Source organism: Eufriesea mexicana, unplaced genomic scaffold, assembly GCF_001483705.2.
Source record: "Eufriesea mexicana isolate 0111107269 unplaced genomic scaffold, ASM148370v2 scaffold2340, whole genome shotgun sequence".
NCBI classification, from domain to species: Eukaryota; Metazoa; Arthropoda; class Insecta; order Hymenoptera; family Apidae; genus Eufriesea; species Eufriesea mexicana.
In genome coordinates, this window is record NW_016910419.1 from 114,380 (window position 1) to 131,557 (window position 17,178).

Genomic DNA, 17,178 nt, shown 5'->3' on the forward strand with positions numbered 1-17,178 from the left:
GCCTCTTCTTTTTCTTTCCTTCTGAGTACAGTTGGAGAACCTGTTCCACTTCCCAAGCCTAGAAAAGCTGCCCCAATGCGACCTGAGGTACCAAAACGCAAGTTAGCACCGCCTTGCCCATTGATTACAATTCCCAGTTCAGATTCCAACCACGTAGACTGCTTGCTAAATGCTTCTACACGCTCCAGTACCAGAAGTTGCACGGATGACGAGAATTTAAATATGACTGACGAAAAGAGTTATACCGAGAGCGTTGGCTCTAGCAATGGAATCTTCTTCAAATCTGAGGAGAAGCTGGACATAGCTTCTGACTGTTCTACTAGTGAAGATGAAATATTTATGACACCTGGAATTGATCAGATTGAAGCAAGTTTCGATTATAGTTCAATAAACCTAGAAGAGAAGAATAAAATTGAGTCTATGAACTTGACTTTAAAAGATGATGATGATGGGGCTAATTATGAAGTAGAATCGAATATAGATGGAAATAAAGAGAATATAGACATTTCTTTGAATCAAGATTCCACAATAAAAAATGTACACAGTTCAATACTAATTAAGGGTACTTCCAGTCAAGAAAAGAAACTATGTGCTGTGATTTCTACAATGCCAAAATGTGACCACTTAAATACATTGAGTGTTAACAATACAGTTACTCAGGAGAGCTTAAAAGAACCAAAGAGAGGTAAAATCCTTCGAACAGCGTCAAAGTCGAATGATTTTGAAATTAATTCATTGGAAAAACAGAAGAGACATTTAACATCTCATGCAGAGGATATCATGTTTGCCTTGAATCTAAATGTGACTTCTAGTATTGATCTATTGTCTGAAAAGGAGAAGCAAGATACTGGTTCCCAAGGTGTGGGTGGAGAAAAATCCTATGTTGCAGTAGGTCCATCAGGTGCATGTTGCATATCACTAATGTGTGTGGGAGTGGGCATTATTTCCACTTGCACAAATCTTCAAACAATTTTTTATGATTAAATCACTTCAAATATAAAAAATTAAATATTAATTTTGAAGAATTTAAGAAATAAAAATAATTTGTCCTTTCATCACTATTGTACTTTCAATTTATAATTAATTTCTAGAATTAAGGAATTGTTTGATGTCTTGTACAAGGTGGTAGAAGTTGGGGAAGCAATAGTAGCTTAATTTTCATGAGGTTTTTGGTTTATTTGCACAGTGTCAACAACTTTAGGCAAAAATAAGTCTCTTTCTTAAAATGAATTCAAAGTTTGAACAACGTTTCTATTAACGAATATCCAGCTAATTTATTGAAATATTAAATTACAGATACAGATCCCTCAGAAACTGATGTCCTGCTCCAGAAAGTATCTGACACCTTGTCCAACTCTTTGCCCGTTTCATCACCCAATGAAATACAAGATTCTCCAGTTAACACAAAATTAGAGCTAGCAAATTTCTCTCAAGAAACGAACCAAAAAAACAAAAAGAATGCTGAGTACACCAATGATTCCAACATGAACACTAGCACAACAAATTTAACTGTAAACTCACAACAGGATACATCAGATTACATATCGGCAGCTGACGAAGATTTATCTGTCACTGAATGGGAATATCAACTTCCAGCTCCTCCAAGTGCTTTTAGAGACAGTTCCTCTCCGGTCTTCGACAACTTTGAAATGATTACTCCTTCACCTGAGTCTTTTAGGGACTCAGAAACTAAAGAAATAGTTGAGACATTAAATAATAAAGACTTGAAGAACATTCTAGAAAAAATAGAAAGACAAGAAAGTAAGGACCAAGTACAAGAAAGTGAAGTCAGGAAGGAACAAAAAGAAAAGTTGTATCAACAACGAAAGCCAGATTTGATCATGAAAAAGGAGGTGATTTATGAGCTAGAAAACAAAATAGGTACTTTGCCTCAAGCTGCAAAGGATGTGGACTCTAGGAAGGCAGCAAATCTATCAATCCCTAAAATTGCTCCTGTGGATAATACCTTATCAAATTTTACCATAACAACGTACAGTAAACAAAAAAATCTAAATATATTTGATGAAGTACAGGAGCAGTCTAGAGGAAAAAATTGTGATGAAAGGTTTATTAAATCGTTTGCAACATTGTCCAGAAACAAGAGAAGTCTAAATGACAATGAAGATAAAAATTCGAAGGAACTCAGTGTTGGAGCTCATAAACTGAATAGTAAGAAGCTGGAACCAAAGATACAAGTGGAATCCATACAAAGGTGTCCATCTGGCAACGAGAAGAGTAATATTCAACGATCCAAAAGTTACATATCTATAGGTGACAAACTTAACTATCAGGGTAACGTATATGAAGATCAGGTTATTAAAACTGGAAAAAATTTGGAGATGGACGATGCCGGAATGAAAAAAGCAACGAGCATAAGCAACTTAAACATAATTACGCCTAAAAATAATGAACAATTCTCGCAATGGCGGGATAATATTTTGAAGCGACAAGAAAATCCTACCAAAGAAAAGCAACTGCAATCTTTACAGGTAGGTAATTCTAAATTTTGTGCAAGTTTTTTAAGAATTAAGTTTTTTATAACTGTAATAAGTAATTTTTTTCAGGTGCTGAAAAGCATTTTACCGCAGTTGAAAAATGCTCAACAGGCGGAGGAAAATGTGCCCAAAGATTTGAGTAATACAGTATTATCTGAAAAAGCGAAGTAAATCTAAAATTCTTTGTAACCTGAGATTTCTTTTAAGTTCAAATAGTAAACATTATTTAATATTGTTTAATTTTACTAGGTCCGGGACTACGTCTAACGAACATTCGATTGAATCGAATGTCGTTTCGATTCGTGAGCCTCAGACAGCACCAAGTAATAAAATAGAATCAGAGCCCCAAAGATCACCTTCTCAAACGAATACTAAACGTTATATCTATTCAGGACCTCCCACAATCAACTTAGGTAGCTGGTCTGAACGTCCAAGTATCAATGTTCAAATAAAGACAGATACAGACTATAAATTTGGAATAAAACAAGCAAACAGTAAAACGATTGTTAATATCAATGGCATTAAAGATGAAGTAAACACCTCCAGTGACGAAATTGATAATTCCAACAAAATGCAAAAATGTAAATTTGAGGAGCCTGATAAACTAAACAAGAAATTGATTACTCATACAGTTTCAGGCTTCAAAAAACCAATATTAAATAAAATTAATAGTTCAGAATCGAAAGTTACTAATGACAAACCAGTTGTAACAGGTGTAGAACTAAAAAAGAATTTCATGGAAAATAAACAGGATGATAATGTTATAGATACTACTCCAGTGAATTTTAAAGAATTAACAAAAGCGTTTGGCCAAGACATTTGCAATCGACCGAAACCGAAACGATCCAATACGATCCAATGTTCAAATTCTTCGTTGGAAAATGATTGCAACAAGCATAATGGACATAACTCCAATCAAACCTTAACAAATGCCTACCAAAATACTATGAAACCTAAGAAATTTACTTCAATTGTGGGCATTCCAACACAAAGTCAAAGTAATAACGTGATGTTTAGAAATGGACTAAATATGAAAAGAAATCAGCCATTGCCCATTGTAAGAAGCTTCAAATTATCAAATATCAAAATTATTGAGGGCCAAAACAATGAAAACCAAACTCAAGTATTGAAAGAGGGCTCAAAGGAAGGAATAAAAGAAGATGGTATTAAAAGATTACCTAAGGAGTCAACGAATGGCACTCCAAGGCCTCCTACAATGCCCGTGATAACAGGTGTAACATTAAAAAGTGCAAGACCCAAGTCCATGCCTGTTCAGATGGACCAGCGAGATATATTACTGGAATCGATTCGAAACTTTGGCGGTCGCGAGAACTTAAAAAGTGTAAGCATTTTAATGTAATTATATAACAAGAGGGATAATTAAACAGAAGCTTTTAATCAATCATTGGACAAATAACCTTTGATAAACAAAGTAATTATTCATGATGTAAAAAGCAATAAATTTATGCTAAAGTAATAATTTGTGCTAGAAGATAGAATGTTGCATACTGGAAGTAATTTTAATAAAGACTATTTATTGGAAAAAATATAGTCAATGGAAGATACTTCCAAATTTAGCGTATTATTTGCAAAATTCTAAAGTTTTTGTTGCTTTTATATTCGCTTAATGAAAATTTATGGTTGCAGGCCGCAGAGAGATGTTAGCTGCTTTTCAGAATTTATCGGAAATATTCCCATCCGAGGGTAATATCGGAAATCTGGCAAAGGATGTACCATTCCCAAGGAGACATTTTTGGTGCTTTAAGTCATACAACCTTAATAATAGAAAAAAAAGTAATTATCGACATAATAGGAATTTTGGGGCAAAGAAAGTTGTTTATGTGTACCTTATGATCACGATCAAACATTTATTTTTAATGTTTTTTGTTGATTATCCAATCTAATTTTTTCGAAATCATTCCATTGACAGATTCACTGACTAATAATCTGCAAAGGACAGTCATATTAGTCATTCACGTGTATATACCGTGTGTAAAAATCGGGACAATTAAAAAGAAAAATTATCGATAGAAAAGAAATCAGTCGATGATGTGTACATATCGTTTAGTTGTGTAAAGCGATAAGGGGAATGTTGTTTTTTCGTGTCCAAATAGTCAACGGACCGGTTTAAGTTCGTTTTCAAAATATTGTTGCTCATTATACGATGCAGTCCATGCAATTTTTGTTAAGTTTTTCTTTTTTTTTATCAGTTCAATCAACCGTTCGTTCCTAATCTCAATAGAAAGAGGATCGAAGATAGGTTAGATCTGAACGGTTGAGTCAATGTTGACTAACATTTCCTATTCTTTATGATTAACATTAAGTTTCTATCATTGGGACCAAAGGTGACATTTTTTATTTCACGTACTGTACAACGAATTTAGATGCAGTTAGGGTATGTGTGTGTTTAATTATGAAAGATTATCTTTTTTTTTCCTAAAAAAGATTGCGTGTATGCGAAAGGAAGAGAGCGAGAGAGAAAGAGAGAAAGAAAAAGAGAGAATCTGGTCAGTCATATAGGTTGGAAATTATTATAATTATGATTATATTCTTAATGTGCGTTAACAAAGTTTAAAAAGTTCTAACATGTGTTCTCATAAAACAACGAAGAAATATTTAATGATATAATTTTTTTGCGTTTACAACATTTAGTGTTAACAGAAAAGAAAAAGAAATTTATTTCGTTTGATTTTTTGCAATTATCGTAACAAAGTTTCAATGAAAAATTCATTACTTTGTTAATACAATGTTAACAATATTGTAGAAGAGTTAATGCAAATACTATTATTATGGTTAATTAACAAATCTGAGATATATATTTGTTTTACAATTTATGATCATTAAGAAGAAATATTTTTATGGTAAATGGTAATCACCATGGAAGGGCGTATTCTATACTGTAAATAGTATATAACTTGTTAATATTGTATTTAATATTATTTTCTTTGCGTAAAAATATATTATGGCGACACTTTTATTTATATATGTTGTTATTTTGTAGTTCCATTAAAAATTAAAACAAGAAATTCTGATTTTTACTTAATAAATTACATTGGGAACAACTTTGTATGATTGAAAACATTGAATTAATTACTAACAGAAACTACAAATGAAAATGAAAATACAATTATGTACTTACATGAATACTTTATTCATTGAAAAACTACAATAGCATTATTAAAATTAATTGATCCACTGTTGTTCAATAGTTTTTCATAGCTATATTTTGTATAAAAATAGCATTTATAATGTTTATAACATGTAACTGGTAATTGGTGTAAAATTAATTTCGAAAAATAATATTTAGCAACTTATTTTACATATTCTATTTTCAAATTTTATATTTTAATAATATATATAACATATAAAAGTAATATCTAAAAAATAATCTTGATACAATGATCAAACTTATTAAGTAATATTTTTTTTTTTTTAAATATTGCCACTGTGATGGAAGATATGTATTGTCACTGAAGAATCACAGACCTTTTAACTAACAACATATTTAAACAGTAACAAGTTTCATTTTCAAACTTTTGCAGCTGCACTAACAATAAATTTAGTTTATGCCTTAATTCTAATAGAGAGATATTATTAAATTTGTAAACAATAATAACAATAAACATTAATCATTAGGTATGGGAGTATTGCAATTTCCATGCCACAATTTTGTTTCTGAATCACACCTTGAATAATTTCCAAATACATCTGCATATCCACGATCTCTCCACCATGTACATAGTTGCCTATTCCAACCACAATTAATGGTATGAATTAATTTGGGTTGTTCCATCCCTAAAAGGGTATAAAAATCTTGATCTCCTAAGTGACCCTAAAACAAATGAAAAATTTTTTTGGCTATTAAGTACTTGATGACAAATAACAATACCAAGTTGTACCAAAAATATCAATACTAATTAAAGTGAAGATAGAATCACCGAGTTACATCCATTACCTTAAAGTGATATTTTTCAGTCATTGCATCAACACTTTCCTTTTTTACGATTCTCTCATAAACAGTAGAATTTCGTAATTTGTCAAGATTAAAAAGCACCACACCACTGTTATAACCAGGGTAACCACCTGAGCTAGCAGGTTCTCCAAATAATGTATTGGGTTGCTTGTTACGATACAAATACAAAACGTGTCTATAGACTGGAGTAAGCTCTGGAGCCAAACCAAACAAAGCTTGGCTTCCAAAACTATTAAATTCTTCAAAAAGTTCTTTGATATCTTTACGAAATTTAGTATCAGCATCGAACATTGCTGCAACACTTTGCTCAGCTGGAGCTATTCGATGCAAACCCAAAGACAAAAAGAACAGTGCATCTGAATAATATGTCCCTGGTTTGCTGCTGAAATGTGGAGACATGACAGATACAATGTCCTGCAATTGCAATGCTAACTCATGTACATCATAATATTGCACCTAAAATGAGGGAATACAGCACTTAAAATTTTAAAGGAATATATTCTATGACATTTAATTTTTTAAAATAAAATCATGTCTTTACATTCATAAATTTCCCTGTAGATGAAAGAATATTCTCCAAAACATTTTCTGCAACATTCTTGCTATCATCATCTGTTATGACATGAAATGCAATATGGACAGAGGATAGTCTGAGTAATGATTCTGCAAAGATTTCAAATTTTCGTCTCATCGGAGAGTTGCTAGCAACTTTTGTGAATATGCACCAGACATTGTAATAAACCTTCTTATTTGAGAGGAATAATGTTGTGGAGATCGTATCCTCGTTAGAACCTTTCGACTCGATGGTCGAAACATTTTCTTGCTCACCGTGTAATGCCCAGCGTATACCATTTGACGTTTGATAGCAGTAAAACAACACAAGAATCACAGCAAGAAGCGTCAAATTTATGAGCACCTTGCGTAATAAAAGCATTTAATTATTCGATCATGTTCAAGACTCCTCCGTACACGAAGTGGTGAGTTTCACGAAAAAGATTTATTAAAATATTGACGATAAACCATTGATCCTTCAATAATTTGGTTATTTTACGGAAGTTTATAAAAAAGTATCATACTATCGAATACATAATTGGATTGGAACATACATTCATTATATATTATTATATAATTATTTAATTAATCAACGTAAAGAAATCACAATTTGTTTAATAAAAATAAATATCACACCTAACGTTGAAATGAGAAACAGTATTCTACTGATGTAGCTGGTATACTAAATGCACTAAAAATCCCATCTTAAAATTGTATATTTTATGGCTCGTTATACTGTAAGATTATAATTAAATATATATTAACGTAGATATTATATAATATTTTAAGTAAATTTGAAAAATAAAATCTATGTAATATACCTTTTGGAATAAAAAATTGAATTTGCAGTTAAATATATTTTACTTCAAATACGTATACAATAGTTCCAACAGCAATCACTAGATGGCATAAATAGTATAAGTTCTTTCTAGAAGATTACATATGTATACAGAAACAGTTCGTGCTTAATTTCAACAGAAATATTCGAAATTTTTTATATGAAAAATGTTTCAACGTAAGACTGTCGAAGTATTAATTTGAATTCACTAAGTACCGCCTGCAAATTTAATTTTTGGAAATGCTTATAACGAAGACTTTTTAAGTTTCAACAAACAAGAGTATCATACAAAATGAAACAAAAATTTTAATAATTTTTTACTCCGACTATAATGATTAATAACCTTTCGAACCTTTGACACGACACAAAAACACATTTTACTTTAAAATTATTTCGTTACAAAAAAGAAAATTGGAACAACGAAATTACAGCAAAAGAAACACAAATTCCAAAAAATTGATGACAAGTTTCAAAAGATTTTCTCTGATTGGTAATAAAAATGGATGGAAAGTGAAAAAATTTCAAGGACACCGTTGTGGCGAACTTGTGTTGAACTTGCGCCTTTTTATCCGTATTGTCTCCCATGCTGAAATCTGGACCAGCAACCTACCTGTCCTCTGCAGAAGACCTCTCGCAGTATTGATCACTACGCGAAAGGTACGTTGGGGGGTGGTCGATGAACACGTGGCACTAGTCGGAGTTCCAAGTGAGGATTTTCACTCCTCACCCTCCAAAGAATATCAGAAAAAATAAATAAAATAAAGGCCATACATACCAAACAAAAATCTATGAAACTATTAAAATAGAATGAATGTAAATCACGAGTATCGGAAAACATTGAGCTTTTCACAAGCCACTGGAGTATTGATCCAGTTTGATTAAAATGTAAATTTGCTAAATTTGGTAATTATTTGTTAATGATAATGATAAACTATAACTTTGAAATTAGTCACTACTCATTCTTTAAACTTTTCTTTTAATTTGTTAAATTCTCGTTCAAAATAATAGTTGCATATAGTATATAGATACACAAAACAATTAAAAGACAATTTTTTAAATTACTTTAAATAGTAAGGAAGATTTTCGTTCAACTATCATTAATACAAAATTCATATCATTACAGATATTGCTAGTAGCACTGGAGTTCAATGAAACTTATTTTGGTGGCCATAATTTATACAATCTATTCGGTCATTTATAAATTATTTTCAAGGTATAAAAATTAAACTAGAATTGTAAATTGAACATTCAAGATTTCAAGAAAATTCAAGATTGGTTGGAAAAGATTTCTTTAACTTCTATCTAAATTCATCACTAGTCGATATCATTCTAACTCATTGATACTACAAAATTAATACACCAAAAATTAACTACACAAAATCAGTGATACTAACGGTTAACAAATTATGTTTCAACAGATCATTAACTTGGAACCCTTCTTCAAAGTCAAAGTACAGTTTATACGCAGTTGGCCAGTCAGAGTAGTGATGAGAAGACATATCGAAGGAGGCAGTCGAAGAGGGTGAGTTATGGAGGAGAGCCGCGAAGGGAGAGATGCGGAGAACGTAATCAGAGGGGTTGATAATACGAGCAAGCCGATAGGACCGACCCAAGAGCAGCGTAATGGTGTTGGTATATAAGGCACGAGCAGCGAACGTCTGCTCCTGACAGCCCATTACCACTGTACAAACGCGAGCACAGTGCTTTGGGAGGATGGCGAAGCTTCTCCTCCCTCCCAGCTCTCCGTCCCGTCCCTTTCTGCGTCTGTTTCCCTCCTCCAGCCACCCGACGCTTTTCCACCACTTGTACGACTTGCTCGTCCCGGGGAAAGATGCTGGAAACCACCTTGAACCAGAGGAACTTTCGCTATAATTTCGTTGGACATGAAAATCACGGTTTCCTGGGAAGAGGCTCTTGTTTGAGAATTTGGGAGTGTTTGGCAATTTTTAGAAGCAGGGGAAAGATAAAGATTATCTAGAGATAACAATTATTTTTTGGTCAGATTTGAGTATAGCACTATAGTATGTTACTACAGTACTACATTCAAGGTTTCTGAAAATTTTTTCAGAAATTATGGGTATATAGGATGAACTTTTAGAGGAATTTGCCAATTCTTTTATCCCAGAAATTATCAAAAATAAATGATCCTTTTAATTAGAATTTATTAAATTTAAAATTTGCTGTATCATAATTTTATTATAGTTAACTTATAGCAAAATTAACTTCCCAAAAAACCAATTTGAAACTTTTTCCCAAACATATTCCAAAATACTAGAATAGCCAGTTAAATGAAACATTCGTCATACTAAACTTCAATTTTATCTTTTTCTAGGAGCTGAATAAGATTATGTCATGCGATATCCTGTCAACCGTATCTGGAAGGACGAACAGATCTGCATCCTGTAAGAAACTAGAATCCGTAAGAAAGGAAATCCGCACGAAATCAATTCGTCGTGTATCTCTGTGCATGGGAGGGTGACTGGTGGTTTTTCAAGGGTGGTGTCGGAGCCACGCCTGCCGGCTAAGCCACGCCCGTTTACGAACCTACCCCCGGAGGCTGTCTCGAGCGCCGAAGGGCTAATAATTCACGTCATGAGCACACCCCACCATAAAGAGTCAGCCACAGCCGCGACGCGTCGTATATTCCGTATCAGCGTACCGTATGGACGTTATCCGGCTCCAGTTACTGTTAATTACCGATCATCTTCCGTAATTAATTGCCTCCTCGATCGAAGGGATCTCTTCGCAGCCGCCAGTGTCGGCAGCTAAATATCGATCTCCCGCGTTCGGTCCACGTTACTTGAAACGTGAGAATCAATTTCGCAAGGTTAGGTTATGAAGTGGTCGAAGACATCGGTATTAGGACAGAGAGATTCTATACTGTAGTTTAGTGGATTTTGGAAGCTTTGTGTTTGATAATGAAATTGTAGAAAATAATTAGATACTTCGTGTAGATATTTTAGAGGTTAGGGTCGTGGGTGTTTTTTCTGGAGATTAAGGGTCGTAACTACTAATTTCTAATCAAAGTTTAGGAATGTTACATAAATTTTATATGTTGTTGTACGAGGAAGCATGATCGAGGTAACATTATTTTGGTTTAACGTTTTTAAACGAAGTTACGAGGAGAAATCGAAATAAAAATATCGATAACAATTGAAAATTATGAATAGAGTATGATTTAAGTAGAGTTCTAAAAGTACTGGAATATAAATAAATCGGTAGAGAATAGAAATTGCTAAATTAAAATCTCGTTTTCACCACGCATAAATGTGTCCTGGACCAGCGTCGATGTTTTAATTCTGAAAATCGATATCATCTTTTGTCATTTATTATCTCGTCAGGGAACAAGATTGCAATAATATAGCCTGGAGTGAGGTAATTAACTGGCCTGACAATTATGTAACATATTGACTCGTTTACATTTGGACGTGTTTCATCGTTATTTGGTAATTCACCGTCACCCTGAAAATGATTGTTCTCAATGCGATTGCGAGTCAATAGCCTGCATATTTAATTGAGATTTCCGTAACGCAATTTTCTTTTTAGTCGGATTACATAAATCTCATGCTTCGAATAAAAGAGAAAGTATAAGATAGAAAAATGTATGGTCTAACTACTTTAAAAGGATTCGCTAAAAAGTTCTTCGAATCAATAAATCTTCCAAGACGAAACTACCATAACCTAACTATAAAGATCATTGAATCTGTTGTGAGGGTATAACACGACTTCTTCTAAAAATCAAGTATGTCGGTCTTCAAATCTATCATCATTCCTGAAGATATGTCGTCACTGATTTCAACTAAAGTGGACTTAAAATTCTCAACGGCTCCAACGAGGCAAACAAATCCACTGGAAATCGGTCACAGGACGTGAACTCGTTGAAAGGAATCGACTTTGCCGTCGGTGGTCGACGGTGTGCCCCTAAAATTAGCCACAGTGACATATTGAAGAGTGCACCGAAGCGGGCGGGTCACCGTACCCTATGGGCTACTTCCCCAGGCTGCTATTAGGCACAAAAGCGGTGCCCTGGGAAAATCAACTGACGCGTAACTAAACTGTGTATCATTAATTCTGACATGTATGTTTATATCGACAACGTTAAGCAGCATTTGCACGGCCAATTTTCACGATCCTAGAATGATCGTGATTTATTTTTTCCACGCTCTGCCCTCTCATTACCTTTCAGTTATAAAGTAGAAGATAATTTAAAATGCCCGAAGACACTTCAAGATCACAGTTTTCAGAAAATCTCGTTCCTGATTAATCATTTTTAACTTACATTGTCAGATACAGAAGATACTTTAAATTAGAGAAGAAGCAGATGAGGTTAGAAAATTTTCTAAATAAGAAACTTGGCTTTAAAACCAGGAATCTAAGAGCAGATTATATAATAGGTTTTAAATATATATAGAAGATTATATATTATAATTTATGTACTTGATGCATTTAGTATATCTGATGTATCTACAGTGTTCAAAATTCTTAGTATACTTAGGATATTCAGCATACATCACAGGTACTTCATAGAAACATCATTATTTCGTTTAATATCAGTCAATATTAACTTATAAATTATTATACATAATAGAAAGATTAACAAGAGGATCGATATCGAAATTTTAACATTTGTTCTGCTATTTTTGTAGGTTTCCCGTATCATTCCTATTAATCTCTCAACGAACGAAGTTCCTGCTGGCTCCTCTTTTTTCCTACACGCAGTCGAGCTTAATTGAATCGAACGTCCGTCTGTTTCCAGTGTTCGTTCCTTCTTGACACCGTCTTTCACATTCTGTCTTCACTGACACGGGGCTTTTCCTTTTTTCGTAACACTCTGTCGCAACGAATGGATACCTTTCGTGCCAATCAACGGCCCTCCATCGCCGAAGGTGAACGCCGATAACCGGCGCCGGGAAATCGACGTTTTCGCTTGACAGGATCAACGCGTGCGAACACTCGCACGGAGCGTTGAATTTCCACAGGTGAAAAAACCAACGACAGAGCTTCGATACTATGGAATTATAGTCAATTCCTCGTGGTTCTATTTTGAGGATGTTTTAATCCGATACCCAAATGGCGATTTAATGCGAAGAACTGGAGGAACTGTGTGTTGAAACTGACCTTGGACGTTAAATGTGAAAATCCTAATCTGAAATTTGACTAAATTACGATGAAAGCTGGGTTATGAACATTTAGTTATGCTCAACATAGATTAGAAAAACTGAATTGAAATTTGAGTTTATGAGCAAGTCTAAAGAGACTTCAGGAAAATTATGGAAGTTGAGACCTGTTGAAACTTCAAAGTGGAATATTAATTAGCAATATCTCAATATCTGAAACTCGTAACTAGTATAAATCTGGTAAGACCGAAATTTAAGTGGAATTTTGATAATTTAAAATATGCAGCCCTTATCGGGACCCAACAAGATGAAAAGGATGGAAGAAAGAACCTGGTTGAAACGTGTTAACCATTTAATTTTCCTCGTGTCTTTGATGCTCCCAATGGAGGAACCGCAACTCAAGAACCGCACGCTTCATTGTGCTTTAGGCTGTCACGACGGTGGTCCTTGGTTGGAGCAAACAGGCTTTGGGCCACCAAGCCTATTTGGTACACGTGTCCTAGCACGTTGAATCTCGGTGATCCTCCTCCCTTCTGGGTCGGAGGAGAGACCAAGCTCCCGACAAAAGATCGACACGCTTCGACACGTGGCTACCAGTGGGACGATTTCGATTTCGGGGCGCCAATAAGTGCCAGCCAACAAGGGGGACAGGATAGCCCTCTTGGGCCCTCTGTTCCCTCTTTTGGCTTCCTTGCTCTTCTTTTCTTCCTCCTCTAATTTTCTTCTCTCTTTCTCTCTGCTAAGTTAATTTAGGCAACTAGTTGGGGTAAGAACAGGTTCTCTTTAGGTCGAATGAAGCTAATACACTTGTAATATTTTGTAGTCAGTTTAGAAAGTTTAATTTTATAGTACGTGGAAATTTTATTTCAAAATCGAAAATGAATTCAATGTTTTTAGATAATATGCAGATTATAATTAGGTTGAAGTTATAAAATATCATGAACAATTCGTTTCTAATATGCAGTCAAAGTATAGTCTAAAGTATAGGGATATTTAAATCATAAGTAAGGTTATAGTTATCTTATTGTAGACGTATAGTTGTATTGATATTTAAATATTCTTTCTAACTAAGTGTCTACAAACAACTACCCTCAATTCTTTCTTTTTGTATTTCTCCTTCCCACGTTCTCCAAGTCCTTCTTTTTATACTACCCAGTCATTTTTCATCTTTCTCTTCACAATTGCCCCTGGTATGTCCCTGTGCTCTCAATGTTTCTCCCTCTTCATTCCACTCTCTTTCCAACGTTAGACCGTCGATTGCCCGCAATTCAGTGTCGCATCGTTGCACACAGTTTGTGGCGGTAAACGTCAATTGCATTGCTCCGCATATTTCATTTCAGAGTGGTCCATGACCTATCACTGTTTCAAGGGATTCCAATCTTAAGGGAGAAAAAATATTCCGCCGGATTAATGAAAAGGATTTGGAAACCAAGTTACGTTATGGAAACTTAATATTTTTAATAACACTGAGCAACAAATTTTAACTTTTTCTCAAACCTGTAATATCCGTAGGTGTAGTACCTGTAATATCTTGTAGAACTTTCGTACCTGAAAACGAATTCGTAAACGAAATTGCTCGATCACCCACAGTTGCCGAAAATTATGAGTTTCTCTAGAACAGCAGAATTTTTTGATAAAATGAAGTGTTAGGTGAAAAGTACGAATGTTAAGAGGTTCATTGTTACTTAATAAATTAGGTGAGGGTATCCCGAATTTGTCAATGTCCATAATTATAATTATTTGTACTTCTGAATAACTGTAACTGATCCCCGAAGTTTAAAAGTAAGCCACCGAACGTAATTCCTATGCATATTCTTGCTTTTTTACCAAATTTTTTTTATTTAATACGAATTTCCTATACAGTAGCATATTCTGCAGACTTTTCTGAAGAAGAAACCATAAAGAAATAATATTAGGATGATTTTAAATGTTGTCAGGACAATAAAATATATATCGGGAACCCGTAAGTGGAATTTTGCCGCCACGCAGCCATTGTTCGCAACACCTAGCTTCATCAGGGCCGTAGTCACAAGTAATCGATACCAAAGCCATTGTCCAGTAGATCTCATTTTTTATATGCATAACATATATATATTTTTTCATGTAGTTTTTTATAGTAATCGCAAAATTATAAGAAATTTCTCTAAATCGTTTATAGTTTTAAACAGTTTTGTTATTCGATGCATAAATACATAAATAAAGATTTTTTAATATAAAGTTGTTAACAAATTAGCTCTCATCTAATTCTTAAGGTAGAACTGAACCTTCTAACGTTTTCCCCCTTTAAACCATTTATTAATAACTTTTTTTTTTGTTTTCAGATATTAATTATTTTCTTTTCAGGTTTTAATTATTTTTTGTTTTTTCAGATTTTAATTATTTTTTTTTTTTTCATTTCAGATGTTATTTTTTCGATTCTATTTATTTTTATTTGAGAATTCGAATATTTCGTATAATATTTGAATGCTTCGTCGTTGGTTTTTTTTATTCCTCACCGTTTGGTTATTTATGTTTCAACCTTGGGTTCTTAATAATTACTTTTTTTTAAGGTCTAATTTATTATTTTTTCAAGTTTTTATATTTTTTCATTTTCAGCATTTAATTATTTTTCTACTTTCAGATTTTACTTTTTCCTTTCTTTTGATCTTAACTTGAAAATTCAAATATTTCGTATAATATTCGAATGTTTCGTCGTTGGTTTGTTCATATTTCATAGTTGGCTTGTTTCTCTCTCATCGGTGGGTTGTTCCTTCCACTTGGTTAACCTTCATGATTTCTATTCGTTCGTTTTCTTTCCTACTACTAACCCGTTTCCTTTCAGGTTTATATTAACAATAATATATTCTGTTTTAGCTTTTAGGTTTCTCAAAATTCTCAAATTTCCTCAAGATTTCAGTTACAATACATCAATGAACGACGCGGGATGCGTGCATTTAGACCTAAGTAGATATAAGCAGTTCTAAGATAGATGCCTAGGCTAAGTCTCATGTGCGTGCTATCTGTACAAAGGTAAGCTACCTAACTTAGAGCGAAATATACCAATTCTCTATCCTTCTGTATCCCCTTCGTCTACCAAATAGAACATAATTGTTCTCGCGATAATCGCGATCGTTCCTAAGTACCGACTAGCCTGCGCGACGTACTCTCGTGTACTATTTAGCTCCATGTTTCGTATGTCATCTAAACGACTCGTTCCGACACTCACCCTCGCCACTGCCACCCTTGTCACGCATCGGTTCTAGGGTGGTCGGCGGGCTGGCACTCATATGGGTCAATCCGAGGGTCTGTCGGCCTTAGTCGTCCTTGGCATCAGCGCGTGCACGGCCGGGGTATGGGTCCTGTAGCCGGACATTGCATATGGGCCTACGGTCAGACATCATGGGATGATTAATTTCTCCCCCATGTGGCAGGGGCCTGCGTGACCGGCTACAGGGCCTCGCTAGGGACCCTCGGCTTGATTTTGGATGTTTCGTTGGTTCGTCGATCGCTCTCGTTCTCGAGTAAGTCATGGCAGGGTCTGTGGTGGCTGGGTGGGCTAGGTTCGATCGGGAGGGTGCCAAGGCATGAAGTTATCTCTGTACACGGGAGTACATAGCCTAGGCTAGTCGGTCTTTCGAATAATCGCGAACTCGTTTGGGCGCGATCGCGATTTTTAACTTGCTCGCGTGTTTTATATTTCATTCCCTATTTTTATTAGACATAATATGTCTCAGTGTTGCGACAATAGAGTAGTACTATATTGAATCGAAATCCCCTTTGTAAGACACGAAATTTAATAAAGTGTCAGTAGATTTTCACTTTAACTTCTTTCGCTCCAAGTTAGATTAGGGTACCTATGATACAGATAGTACCAATAGGTTGAGTCACTAAGGCGCATGACTGGGTCTCGATGCGTAGCCACCTCCACGTGGTGAGCCCAGGTAATTGGTATCGTTTTCCAATGAATTATTTTTGGAAACGATACCAAGCTAAGAGCTATGCACAAAGTTTAAAATATTTCCTATCTTTTGTAAATTTTCGATATTTCAGTTAAACATTTGACGATTTTTGAGGATGCGAGATGTAATTGAACGGAATTCTTGGCAATGACGTTATTCAAATACAGTTATAGATCATAAAAATGTATAAATAATCCAATTTCTTATTAACAATAAATTGTTCACAGCGTAAATTTATAACACAAGAAAAAAATTAATTCATTGG

General features: G+C 34.4%; 2 protein-coding genes across 6 annotated transcripts in view; one reads left to right on the plus strand and one right to left on the minus strand.

Annotated features, from left to right (window-relative positions):
• LOC108549933 (cordon-bleu protein-like 1) overlaps positions 1-5,072 on the plus strand; it is a 71,190-nt gene extending 66,118 nt beyond the window's left edge. For 3 of the 5 annotated variants that reach the window (XM_017903512.1, XM_017903511.1, XM_017903514.1), the window contains exons 9-13: positions 32-901; positions 1,297-2,489; positions 2,565-2,662; positions 2,745-3,837; positions 4,143-5,071. In XM_017903512.1, the coding sequence (XP_017759001.1) occupies positions 32-901; positions 1,297-2,489; positions 2,565-2,662; positions 2,745-3,837; positions 4,143-4,160 (3,272 nt within the window). In that variant the 3' untranslated portion in view covers positions 4,161-5,071. Of the gene's footprint in view, positions 1-31; positions 902-1,296; positions 2,490-2,564; positions 2,663-2,744; positions 3,838-4,142 lie in introns of all 5 variants that reach the window. The other 2 variants (XM_017903515.1, XM_017903516.1) reach the window with 2 other exon arrangements.
• A 968-nt stretch (positions 5,073-6,040) lies between these two features.
• On the minus strand, positions 6,041-7,529 carry Xxylt (Xyloside xylosyltransferase). The gene is made up of 3 exons (XM_017903498.1): positions 7,010-7,529; positions 6,451-6,924; positions 6,041-6,327 (listed from the first exon to the last, which is right to left on the minus strand). The coding sequence occupies exons 1-3, from the start codon at positions 7,400-7,402 to the stop codon at positions 6,121-6,123; spliced, it is 1,074 nt and encodes a 357-aa protein (XP_017758987.1). The 5' UTR covers positions 7,403-7,529; the 3' UTR covers positions 6,041-6,120.
• Positions 7,530-17,178: the final 9,649 nt, after the last annotated feature.